This window comes from Apteryx rowi, unplaced genomic scaffold, assembly GCF_003343035.1.
Source record: "Apteryx rowi isolate R43461 unplaced genomic scaffold, aptRow1 scaffold_8, whole genome shotgun sequence".
NCBI lineage: Eukaryota > Metazoa > Chordata > Aves > Apterygiformes > Apterygidae > Apteryx > Apteryx rowi.
In genome coordinates, this window is record NW_020451093.1 from 7372348 (window position 1) to 7386283 (window position 13936).

A 13936-nucleotide genomic window follows, 5' to 3' on the forward strand; every position below is an offset into this window, starting at 1 on the left:
CATTGCTGCCCTGCTGATACGCCTCTGATAGATACATGGCTGATTATTTATTTATTTATTTTCCCCAGGATCAGCTAAGTAGAGAATTGCTAATAAAAATACCTTGTTGCCCTGGATGCACGCAGTAAGCGATGTTCAGCCTCTCTAGATGGGCGGCTGTGAGGGGAGGGCAGGCTGCTAGTCGACAGCCCTTTGGTGTCTTGCACGTTTTGTTTATTTCTGCTTGAAAGAAATAGAAACCCGAATCATCATTTATATAACAGGTAGACACTGTGTTTATATGACTATTGTCTGATAGATCTTGGCCCTTTCTTCATCTGTTTCTTCACCCACTATGGCAAATAAGCAGGAATGCTTTCACTTGCATCTGAAAGTGTTTAACATGCTCTCTTTTTGTGCCTCATGAACGCTACAGAGAACAGTGTGGCAGACCAGATTGTACCAACATGCGGAAGTAATACATCAGCCTTACTAAATCTGATAATAGAATTACTGCCGGATAATTATAGCCAGACTTGCCTGTGTGTTGATAATTTAGTGGAAAAAGGGGCCAGTATGCTGATCTCATTGCTATGCTGTAAGAAGAAGTGTGCTATATATGTAAGCTGTGTGCATTTTTAGCTGCAGTAAAGTCACAGGAAGGGGTTATGAATCAAAAAATCCTTTTCTGCACTTAAAAGAACAAAAATTACTAACAAAGATCCAAGCAATATATTTCAAAACAAAATTCTCCATCTCTTTGTTCTTACAAGGTTCATAGGAAGGTATTTGTGTGTCTGTATTTTTTTTCAGCTAGCTCAGTAGTACCATTTTTATTCATATTGTTTGTGTAACTGTTTCAACTGCAGTCTGTATAGTAACTTAATCAGAACCGCTTTGTCAGCTGCCCAGGAGAATGCAATTTGTCACTACAGATTTCTCCGTATGGGACAGGTTGGCATAGACATTCTCTCTATACTGAATGCAAAGCCATTTGGAATCACTTCCAGTTGAATTTTGAATGAAACCTCAACAACTTTGGATTTCTTGACCATTGGTTTAACTTAATGCATTACTGATAAATCATCAGAAATGTGAAAAACATTCTTAAATGCTCTATTTTCCTAATGGTAATTCATGCAAAATTATGGAGGAGGAGGTACTTCTCATTTGTAAGGGTTTCAGTATTTTTGTGAGCATGATATTTGTCTCTGCCTATTTGATTACTGGATGTGATTTTTATGAGCTAAAGGTACATATAAAAATGCCTCTTCTGGAATAGAGTTGCTCGATACCACCAAACAAAGCACTGCAGTATCCTGACTCTGCTGCCACAGAAGCATTGGGATTTACAAGTAACACTGGGGTGTCTGCTTAACAGCTTCATACTCAAGCTTCCCTAGCAGCCAGTACATCAGAGACAAAGTTGTGTGTTTTTTTTTTTTTTAATTTTTTTTCTTAAAAGCTGTGACCCCAAATGTTGGGTCCTGAGAGAGCCTGGATGATTAGTACCAAAATTATGAGACTTGGACATACCACTTAAAGTTGAGGGTTCTGTTTTCTTTCTCCAAATAATGACATGAGATATATCAGGAAATTAGTTTAACAGGCTAAGAAGCAGGAGCTTGTGGACTATAAGCTTATGGGTGGGAGGAATTTGATTTCCCTCTCTATAGAGGGGACATATCGCAGGGACCGGTCGGCGCTCCCGTAGGTTAGAACGGAAGCTCTGCGTGACCCAGTTTGTGTTCGGCAGGTGCCGAGAGCACTTCGTTCCTCCTGGCAGGGATGCTCCCTCCTCTGCCCTCCACCCCTGCTTAGAGAGAAAGCCTGCCTTAAACAGGGAGAAGTGACGGGAGGAGAGGAAACTGGGCAAAATGAGAACAGCATCAGAAGAAATGATGACAGAAATCCAATACAAGTATTACCAAAGTGAAAAGAGGCCAGATTTCGAAATGGGAATCAAATACCATCCAGAACACAGCCCTTCCTGTGCATTCCTCCCTGGGTGGCACTAATCATTCTCCCTAGTCCTATTTAACAAGCTTTTAGACATACATTTCATTTTCGAAGCAAGTACCTCGCGCTAATAGTACGTCACACAAAGCACCACTTATCTCTGCCAGGTGCTACAGAGTCGATGCTACCGGAACAGGGAAAAGGCAGATGTACAGAAGCTAATCAAAATGGCTGCCCTTGTACGGGGCGGGGGGGCGAGGGGGGGGGTCTCTCGTGAACGCTATTCTCAGTCCATATTTGAAGAGGATCGTTGCCAGGAGCAACTCGTCTGCATTGCTTGGTGACAGGGTAATTGCTCTGCCTGCCTTGACATCTGAGCTTCTGCGAAGGCTCTTTGGCGCTCAAATTGTAGCTATTGGTACGGCTGTTAGGGTGCCAATCTCAGCGTTCCCAGCATACGGCACAACTGGGTCCAGCCGGGTACACGGCATGGTAGGAGCTAATGCTAGTGCAGCCCTGCATCGGATCCCACTACAGACAAAGCTCGATAAAGCTCTGCACTGCTGCCCTTTCAGGTGGGTGGGTGGTGTTTATTTTGGGGGGTTTTTTTGGTGTGTTTTTTTTTTTTCCACACTGTCATTTTTCAATGGAAAAAGGTAGAGGGAAGTACATAAATAGCTGAGCTGTAATTATCCTTCATTAATCCTACTAATATGTTTTGAATGTATACGTTTTGGTTATGTTGCATGAAGGGACGCTGGGGCAAACTAATGATAAAAATGTTTCTATTACGTTATATGCTTTCAAAGTCCTGCTCAAACGTTAGGTTACTAAAACTTCAAGCTCCCAGCACTACTGGAATTTAGTATCTCAATGTGCAAACTGGGTGAGTCCAAGCTTTTTGTTGCTGGTTTCCCCAGTGGATCAGTGACTTGGTCAATCACCAACATATGAAGGAGTCAGACTTGCTTCCTGGTCTCTGGGAGTATCACTATTGCACTAGGCTATGGATGCTCCACTTTCTTCGACCCTGCTAGCTTTGACTTTTGAATGCTTGAGATTTCTCAGTTTTGTAAGGGCAGAGGAAAATAATCTACATGCACCAGTTTTTGCTACTGGCTCTATAGTTTGCTGCTTGTGATTATATGGTGAGAACAATTCTGCCCTGGTTGGTGGAGCATGGCCCCACACCGAGAACCTTGCCCGTACAGGTGTGCCGTCATGCAGATGTCATTTTGGCTCCCCACAGCTGTAGCTTGAAGGGAGTCACTTTGGGGAATACAGGTGTGCTGGGACTTGCACCTACCCTAGCTTTGAACTTTGGGCTCATTTCTGTTGTGACTGCGGGAAAGTTTTGAGACTCTTGAGTAACTCCATCTTCAGGTTTCAGTCACGCAGTAAACTAGTGGCTTTGGATCAATCCCAGAAAGGCTGAATTAATATACAGACCAGTTGTAAATGTGACAGTCTTATACTTTCTTGTGAAATGCTCTCTCCACAGAACAAATGCTGTTCAGTGTAGGTAGTGGGAATGCAAGCATCTCACTTGTTTCTTTTTGCCCATATACGTCCAACCTCACAGGACACTCCAGGACCAATCTGTTCTCTCATTCCCTTCAACCCTAGTTTTTTGTGGAGCATGCTGAAAGGAAAGCTGTTGGATGAGAGGGTCTCACTAGTCCATAAAACTCACTTTGACCTCTGCTGACCTGAGCTGGATTTAAATCTACAACTGATAGTGCTCAGTATCCCATTACTGACCTTCTAAGCCATCTAGTTCCCCCATAAATCTGTAACTGATATCTTAAGCAAAGTGAAGATTAACACAATGCTGCCACAGTAGAATTAAGATGTAGGAATGTCTTGAACTAGGACTGTTTTATGTTGCACCTTTTTTTTCTGTAGGTAGAGCTGATGGTCAGCAACCTACCTGGGATTTTTACTTCACCAAAAAAAATGCTTCAGTTCATATTTTGAAATATCTCTGTTCCCTTTTTTGGCTTGTATAAATGGTATTATAAAACCCCATGGTAAGGAGAGGTATTGTTCCACTCTAACTTATTCCCATAACTCCATATCCCATGAGACAGTGTTGTCTGAGCCCTCTTCCCTTGAGGCTGTTAGGAGCTGCCTGAGGATATTTTTTATATTAAATTATTTTCTGGCTACGTGATTTTTGTTTGTTTTTTAAAAAAATTGTTATTTAAATAACATCAAAATAGTACTTTTAAAATGGCTTTGGAATAGAAGTTATCTTGTATGGCATTCTTACAAAACAGACAATTAATTGTTCTCTCTTTCCATTCTCTCTTGCTATTAAAATTACAAAGACCTGCAGTTAATGGGGGTCTCAGTCATCTAGGGAAGTTGCACAAACTGTACCTTTTCCGCTATTTCCTTGTACAAAGTGAGTTGGTTTTTTTTGTCTTTTCAAACTATTAGTTTACATTAGTTCTATATGCAGTTCCATATTCTATATTCTTGAATTCTTCTATCCCATTGATATAAGGGAGCAGTTTAAGTTTGGTGAAATGCTGGAGCCTGGTTGAGCTAGAGAAATTTTGGAAAATTGAGTCTGGCTTACTTTTGAGTGCTGCTTTACCAGATTTCTGTTTACTTAAGAACCTGGAAGGATGTTTATCTGAAATGTGAACGACAGCAGCATTTGAAACGACAGTAGCATTTTGAAGTGTACAGGTTAGATTAAGCTGGTCTGTGCTTTGCTGAAGTAAAATGAGTAGATTACAAAGGTAGCTTTGAATAGGTCTGAAAAGATCTATTAGAGTGTATTAAATTAAACTAATACTGGTCTATTGTATATAATACAGTAATGCAAGCTACCGTAAAAACAAGAGGGATCGAGTTGGAGAGGATTCTTGCTGCTTGCGTTGGGACTGTTCAAGTAGCAGCTATCTAATTCCTTTACGTGCTGTGATCTGCATACCGTAAAGCTGAGAGGGCTGCTGAACTGACAGGAGTAAATACGTAGTTTATCACATATCTAAAATAATCATGAATTATTCTACTTAAAACTTGATTTTGTGAGGAGATGAGGAAAGATGAAATAATTTATTCTCACTTCCATTTCTGTCACAAAATTAAAACGTTTATCTTAATTTCTTAGTCCAAAAATGGATGCATGACATACATTCTAGACTAAAGTTATACCGAGCACCAAAAGAAGTCAGTCTTCCCATTCATCATTAGCGTAGCTTCATCTTTTCAGAGATTAATTTAAACTGCAGTGCTGTTCAAATGCCCATTTCTGTGCTGTTACATAAGCCGTTAAGTAATCAAGGCCCAGATCTACAAGCTGCTGCGTGCGGCGCAGAGTGCCAGCGGGCTGGCAGGATATTGATAACCCTAACGGTATTAGCATTCACAGTGGAAGCGGTACCAAATGATATGCAGATTGTTAAGTGCTGCCGGTAGCACAGCATCCTTACGCTAGACTGCGTCCTGGCGTTCCCTGCCCGGCTGCAGGGTGCCCCCAGCGCTGGGAGCTGCTGCGCGACCCGTTGCAGCGCCAAGGAGGGTGAGAAGGGAGAGGAGCTGAGGGAGACTGTGTCCCTGGGCCTTTCCTCCTCTCTGCCAGAGCTCCAGAGCTGAGCTGCTATGGCCTTGCTGAAGGTCTGAGAGTCCCAGAACAGTAGGATGAGCGAGACAGTTGCCTTCAAGTAAGGGCTGCCCTTCTCTAATGGTGCGGGGAGCTGGTGGCAACTCTCAGCTTGCACTGCAGCTTCCAACACAATGTGACCTCCAGCAGCAACGGCGCCTCTAGGGCTCTGGCTGCAGGCCAGAGCGTTGCTTCTCGAACCGTTAGCCCCAGCTTTGCTGCTATCTTCTAAGAATTTGTCAGCTGGGAATTTATTATGTGATGACAAGGCTAGAGACTGGGAGATGCTTTGCACTGCAGTTTTTGTGAATAGTGTTATGCTAGTAACATCCCATCTCGCAGGCTGAGAAACGCTGGTTAGAGCTTTGGCTTGGTCCGAGTTGACTGATGACTGCGTTGGTTCCATCTCTACCTCTGGACAGCGGTGACAAGCTTTATGATATTAAATAATAATGGAGAGCTGTGACTCAGAGGATTGCTGTGTCAGAGGGGCAAAATTACATTGCTGAAGAGTATTATTTAACATTGGGAGATATTTATATTAAAAAAAAGAATTCAAGTGCTGCTTTTTTTTTTTTTTTTTTTTGAGTGAGTTTTTCAGGTCATGCATTTAGAAATTGTTCAACAGCTTTTCTTTCATCTAAAACTTCATTTCCTAAATTGCAGGTGATCATATGCTACCAACATAAAACAATACTTTCTACAAACTGAATATGTTACGAGGAGTTAAAGATTCCTTCTGCTGAAAGTTAAAAATGGAACTTTGGCCATGTGCCAAACTCCATCGACTCTGCAGAAATATTCATAAGGTGGATCAATAATTAAGCCTCTATGCAAAAGTAATGTTGTGTTCTGTCAGATGCTGTTTCATGACTCAAATGTATAAACAGGCACTGCAGAGCAATGAGTGCTTGCCTTAATTTATTTTTCGGCTGAGTTTTAGGAGTATTGCCAAGATTTAGGAGTTTCTCTTGGAGATACTTTGCAATCCTATGTAGTGTATTAAGATTATTCTGAATAAAGTTCTGTAATTTTTTTTTATATATATATATACCTAACTGTAAGTCTTCTGAATTCTTGTCCACTGGGTAAACTGTTACTCTAGTAATGTTTTTAAGAATAAGTTAGAAAATGGCAGGGATGGCAGTAGTGTTTCCTTAGCCAGTATAACTGAATAAATGAAAAAGAGAATAACCAAACTTAACTGTTTTACTAACATGCACTTATTTTCTGTTTTTAATGTTTTCAGTCCTCTCGAGAGAGAGCGAGCTTCAGAAGACATAGGTCCTGTTCATTTCTTTTGCTTTATCAACAAAATAGCAAACATCCTTGTAGCTGCAGAATCTGTATAATTGATAAAGGAAAAAAAAACCCTGGATTTTCTGATTCCAGGGCAAATTTGCAGGGGCAGCTATTTATCCTATTTGTGAATGGAATGTTTGATGCAGCATTCAATAAACCTGGTCTCTACATTTTCAAATGGAATAAAGATTTTTTAATTTGCAACTAAGGCTAGAGAGAAGTAGTATATTTTATGCTACCTTTCAAGGAAGAAACTCAGTGCTGTGCAAGGGATGGGTCTTGACTGAAAAATTGAATTGCCTCTGGTAATATTTTGCTTTCTGCTCTTTGTAAAATTCTGACTTCCAGTCTTGTAATTATGTTTTGTATTTATAAGACATTTCCTACAAGAGCACTTAAGGTAGTGAAAACTAGCTTGGAAATAATTTCCCATTAATTAAGCTCCTACATATCCCATGATTTCATCACCTGTATACTCATCTGTTATATGTGCTATCAATGGTATTTTGTATGATATGTTAAGCCCAATTATAGATGATTCATTTTAACTACATCAATAGAACTCTTTGACCTGAATTAGCAGTGAGCCAGAATAATAATGACAAAGTTTCAGCGTAGTCATGGTTTGCCAAGTAACTCATCTGATTAAAAATAAGCCATGTGATTTGAAATGGTTTGGCAGTTTGTTTCTGCAAGGACCAAAAGTCCTTGAGCTATTGGTTGATGATTACATGACTGGAACCCCCTTTTTACTTGGAGGGCAAGATGATGCCTTTATTTGAACAGGTTGTGGGGAAAAGAACAGTACTTCCTTTAAGGCTCCTATTTTGAGGGGCAGGAAGAGATGGAAATTCAGAGGAGACAGATGACCAAGATTAATGCATGGGGCCTGGTAAGCAAGGTTGCTCCCTCTAGCTGGAGCCCTTACTCTACCATGATTTGTGATGTTGCACTTCCTAGTGGAAGAGGCTATCTGCACAAGTGAAATTGGATTGAGAGAGATGACTGACACACTGTGCTCTAGCCTTTGAGTACAAGGCGGGCATAGCTGGAGAGCTTGTGCCAAGAGCCTGTGAGGAAGCCCGTGTAGGTGTGGTGAGAGCTCTGGTTCGTGGTCAGTTGTCTGATGTCAGATGATCAGCCCTTCGAGCGTTCAGGTGTGTGTGGGTAGTGCAAAGGGATCTGCTTGTTCCTTGCATTTTGAAAACACAGGCAAGCCGCCTCTGAGCTCTTACGGTTACTGCAGAAGGGTGACAGTTTTGGAACTTCTCTGGATTCATCAAGGAAGGATTTAGACACCAACACTAGGGATTTACATGGAGTGACCTAACATGCTGAAAAAGATCAACTACTGCCTCTGATTGTCTCTGCAAAAGCTGATTTCTGTATTTTTTCTCACCCTTTTCTTAATGTGAAAGGTGTTAAGGTGAGACAAAAATCTGTTGCCCATTTCAGTGCCCTAACTATCAGCATATACCTGTGCTGATTTAGGAAGTCTTGAATTCTGTACAGTAGAACAGCTACAATAGAAGTGTAGGGCTGTGCTCTGTACCCAAATACAGCCCATGGCCTTCTGGCTTTCTTAGGAGGTGGGAATTAAGGTTGAAATCTCCTTACACAGAGAAGAGCGTCAAATTTTGAACTGCCATTCTGTCTTACATCCCTTGTTATATCACTTAAAAGTGAACGTGTGACCTCTTCTTGAGGCTTGATCAAAATGGTGTCCCCTCTTAAGGATACGTTGGCATGGGATTTTGCAGACCAGTATGAATGTGCTTCACCTCTGCCATCAGCAGAGCTTGTATGTTTGGGGTCAGAACTGTGCTGGTTGCGTTCACAACCACCAGTCAGTCAGAGAACTTGCTCGCAGCCACCTTCTGCTCAAGCAGAGCAAACTTGTATCTGTCTTAAGACAGATCTGCGTGGTAGCTCTGATTCTGGGAGATGGAATCAGGCTATGATTCCTGATCTGATTTGATAGTCTCCTTACAGACCCCCAAAAGCAAAAGAGCATACAAAATCCTGTGGTTTTCCTGCCTTTTGAGATGAGCAATTCTATACCTGAGCTATATGCTGGCTGCTGGAAATTGTTCTGAGCCATCTGACTCACCTCGTGCTTTTTATAAGAGAACTTGGGGTTCAACACTGCGCTGTGGATTCCACCTCTGAGGTCGTGTGCCTGAAAGTTGGATGTCATGTTGCTTAGCTTTGTAACCTGCAGATACATTTGGGGATTCAACCCTAAGCATCTTACCCAAGATAACAGGGAGTTAATCATGAAATTGCATTAAGGTTCCTAATTTTTAGCCATAAGCACTGAACCATCTGAAGCATAAGCACTGTTTCCATAAGCACTGAACCATTTTTCATTTCTGTCCATATAGTATTTAGGAGACTTTTTTTTGGCAACAGGAACTGTACTTGGTTGTCTTTAATTGGCACTGTATTAGCTTCTTGCTTACTGCTCTGTGATGTTGTTTGTAAAAATAATAGTTTTGATGATGCCTGCATTTATTCTTAGAATTCTTTTTTTCTTTCTTATGAAATCCTCTTTGACTCAAAGATGTTTTTTCTTAAATGCCAATTCTGTAAATTTAGCAGGAAACTCTAAACATTAAGCTGGTGAAATAATAATTGGCAGTATGTATGAATAGCATCATTCTTTGTGATATCCAAGGGCCAGAACAGAATTTATCTTGCTGTCAATACAACTTCAACAGGAATTGTGTGGGTGTATCTGAGCACTTATCTTAGCCATTATGCAGCAGTGGCATAAGTTAATGGAACAGACTGTCAGGGAGACTGTAGGAAGTAATCACATAGGAAGGAAGATGTGATTTATGTATGAGATAATACATTGTATATAATAAGAAAGCTTGAAAAATAATGTGTGGAGAAGGTGCACAGATAAAACTGATAGTATCGACTCATAAAATAACACTTTATTTTTAGCCGCTTATTTCATTCCTGAACTATAATTTCTAATACGGCTGAAATCTTCCTGATTTTGATATTTAATTCAAGCTGAGTTGCATTTGGAAAAAAAGAAAAGAGTGGTTGTCTTATTTCTGATAATGACAATAGGGAAAAATGTACTGTTTAGGAACATACTAAAAAATTCAGATGACCTCCATAGTTGCTCTCCCTGTGCCTCTGATCTGGAACAAAGGATTGGGCTCTGTTGGCTTTGTTGTGATGGATTTGCCTTTTGTTAATTTTGAGAGAATTCTGTCAAAAACTAATGAGCTTATAAACACTAAGGTGGGGGGAAACACCCAAACCCTGCAGTTTGATCAGGACAAACTTCTTCTATATATTAAGTGTATTTGAGCAGCTAAACTGCACAAAGCTTTCCTCCGAATTGGAGGTATTGCCTTGGTCTAAGGTACTGTAAACTGACCCGGTTTAGGTGAGGAGTACTCCAAGAAGTAGGGGGTGGCTGGGATAGCTGGAGCCTTGGCTGGGCCGCAGAGAGCTGGTGAGATGGGGGAGAGTTAGAAAGCTGAACTGGGGTGGGGGGGGAAGGCACTGAAAGACACTTCCCCAACATCCGAAACTCAAGTTTTTGAACAAAGGAAGTAAGAGAAGGAGGAGAAGCCTGGGGAGCGGAGGTAGCTCTTCCCCTGGTGGGAAGAGGATTTAGGGTAGGGGAGTGGTATAGTGGAACAAAAGTGATGTGAACTCTCAAACTGAGGACAGATGGGGAAGGGTCTGTTCACTCATCATACTCTCCTTTGCAGACTGCGACATGAGCCCTGAGCTGTCTTTGTCCAAAATCAGTAAGGAAATCTCACACACACGCACACACACACTGCGACATGAGCCCTGAGCTGTCTTTGTCCAAAATCAGCACGGAGATCTCACACATGCGTGCACACGTGCTGGCTGGGTAATGAAGCTCTGTCTTATTTTGTGCAGTTGGTGGTAACAGCTTTGTGATCCTTGATATACATTTTCTTTAGATATTAGTGATTGGTGTTCCAGGCTCCTATGTTTTTGCTTATCTGCTGATGTTCAGCTTTCCAGGAAAAAAAAAGTCCAGGGGAAGAAATTTGACTTGTACAGCACACTTTGAATTGCTGCCTTACAGTTGCAGCTTTTCAGTTTGATAGATAAATAACAGTCGCAGCTAGTGCCTTTGTCAACGGCATGCAGCACAGTTATGATGGATTGTTTTTTAAGACTCTTTGACATTATAGTTGTTGAGAGCGCAGTGGAAGAGCTGGATTGATTGCACTGGAGCAGTGTTTGCCTGGAGTGCTGTGTTTGCCATGGTACAATGAGGCACTGGCATTGCTCTCTGCTAGTCTCCCATTTTGCTTAGCTAATATGCCTCAACTCAGGCATAAAGGAAATAAATTGGTTAAGTGGATAGCTGAGGTTGTATGTCCATTTGTTCTTTAACCTCTTTGATTAGGGCTTCTTATCTACTATTTGGAATAAGCAAAACGTGGGTAAGTAGGTAAATGTCCACTGGAGGAGTTATTCCAGGATAGTTATAGCAGGGCTGGGAAACCTTCCTAATCCTGTGTAAAAGCTTTGTTAGCTGAGGGCTGCAGAATGTGCATCATCTGTGGGGAGATGGAGTTTGGGGTAGGTGCCACGGGGGAGTTCTCCAGCAGTCCCACTGCTCTCTGGGGAGCAAGGCTGCAGTGGGTGAGCCTGCAGGTCTGCGGTGGCAGTGGTGGCCTTGGCCTCAACAGCCTCTTCCCGCTGGCGTCTCACCGGGTGGCGTGTTTGGATTACCCAGCATTCGCCCCATACCAGCATGAGGCCACACGTAACTGTTACCCTGAATTATTTTCTAAATGGGTTGTAAGTTGCTTTCTTATTCTTGAGATCTGAAATACTTGGATGAAGCATTAAGAAAACACATTGCAGGCAAATACTTTTGTCTTGCCTTTCCCCACGACTGTTAAATATCTGAGTTTTAAGGAGTAGGCAAGTGTAAGTTTATGATCTGCTTGAAGTGAAATCAAAGTGTGACGAGAAGATGGCTCATTGAGCCCAGTGTTTGAACAGCTGGCTACAAACTGCAGCAATGGCTCATTGGCTGGACAGAATGAGACTACTACGTGGGGCACATACGCACCCATCGGGTAGCTTTGCAGCCCTTGTTACGCTGCTCTGGGAGCCCGTGTCACATCTTGGAAGGGAAATACCACAGGCTTTGGAAGGTTGGGAAGAACATTTTACATATCTGCTTGTTGTAATTAAGTAAAGGAATCTTATTTTAAATGTAAATGTCTTCCTTGTTTTTACTGAGTTGTAAGGAACTGAACTGCTGTCTTAAACTGATTTGTCTTTTAAGTGCCTTTTGAGCTTATTTTTGGGAAGTGTTTCTTTTGTAACCAGTTCTGCTTGCTGCAAAGAGCAATCAGAATTTTCCAGAGTGCGTGTGCCTGTTGGTTGTCGCACGCTATGTGTATGTGAATAAGTATCTCTTGTGATGATATCTAGGAAAAGGGGGAAACTAAATGTCTGTGGTGAGATTGTGATGGTTCAAAACCTGGAAATGGCCCTGATTAAAATTCAAAACATCATTTGAGAGCTCTTTATGTAGGACATCTTGTTATTTGTTGGTGTTAAGGATAAAAAGCTTGTTGTGTTTTTTTTTTTTTTGAATAAAATACAAGTTCAGGACAACAGAATATACTGACTGGACTGCCTTTTTTTGCGTTTACCCTATGATTTTACCAACATGCAAACGTACTTGCATTTTTTAGCATAGAAACGAAGCCAGGCTGATTCTGCTGAAGTAACACGTAATGTGCTGTGCTACCTCAATGTCAGCAGAAGGGAGCTTTCAGCACCTACAGAACTCTGAATTTCTTTGGTCTGAACCAACCCTCGCCCCACCCCAGCTTTCACTGTTTTGCTGTAATGAACCTCTGACATCTTTTGCAAAAATTTATATGGATATTCTCCCTTAAATCCTAGGAGAGGGAGAAAATAATCAGCTTTCAATTGATTATATTTCAGCTTATTGTTTCCTGCAACTGCAGTGAACTGACCCAAATGTGAATGCACAGAAAACACATGCTGCTTTTTATTTGCTGACTACAGAAAAGATGGTTTTGGAGAACATGAGATGTGACATCTGTTTAGTCAATGAAATATTGTAGTTTCCATTACATTGAATGTCTTCCTTTGCAGTAAAGTAAATTCTGCATTTCAGGTTGCCTGTTTGGCGGGGGGGAAGGCTATATAACTGTTACTTAAAACAAAAAAAACCCTTTGTCTTACAAAATTTCTGTTTTGTTTTCAGCAAGGGAAGCCGTACGTCTTTGATAGAGTGTTACCTCCTAATACAACCCAGGAACAAGTTTATAATGCCTGTGCCAAGCAGATTGTTAAAGGTAGGTGTTGTTTTTGTATTCCCTTTTTTGGTGAGGAAAAGAGTGCACCCCTGCTCTCTCAAGCTGTTTAAAGATAAGATATTAGGTGTTTAATTGTCTGTATTGGAGTTTAGTGATTTAGTAATTCCAAGTATGGGTGTTTTGGGGGGTTCTTTTTTTGTTGTTTTGTTTTTGTTTCAAGGACAAAAACTTGTGTGGAAAGACTAATAAAAAGTAGCTGAAGGACCTGGAGTAGTTGTTCCGTAGTATCTCCTTATGTACGACTGTTATTCCATGCAATATTTGCTTTTGTGATATATGGTAAATGTCAAAAAGCACATTCTTCATGCACTGTAAGAGTATTCAGTGAGATATTAGTGTGCAGAAGCTGTGTCTTTGAGTGGAAGGATGAACTATTAAGGAAAACGTAAAAGATGCTGATTTTGCAGCTGCTTTGCATGCAGATAGTCTGCATTTAAAAATGAAATGAGAATACAGGTGCCTAATAGATAGCACTGTGATAGAAACAAAACCTCCATAAGCTTATTTCAGTTTTAAGATTTAACTTGAGAATCATCTTTCTGAAGCATTTTAATTGTCCGTCATACTTCTTCCCCCCACCCCCTGCCTGCCCCAACATCACCTTCAGCCCCTCCACTGACCTCTGACTGATGGTCAGTCCATGATGATACTGCAACTGCCACAGCAGCTCAGAGGTTACCGGTAGTACTGGGCCTAGTTG

General features: G+C 41.3%; 1 protein-coding gene across 1 annotated transcript in view; it reads left to right on the forward strand.

The window, feature by feature from the left end:
* KIF5C (kinesin family member 5C) overlaps positions 1 to 13936 on the forward strand; it is an 89854-nt gene that overhangs the window by 12185 nt on the left and 63733 nt on the right. The window contains exon 2 of the mRNA XM_026089022.1: positions 13125 to 13215. Coding sequence (XP_025944807.1) covers positions 13125 to 13215 — 91 coding nt within the window. The remainder of the gene's footprint in view (positions 1 to 13124; positions 13216 to 13936) is intronic.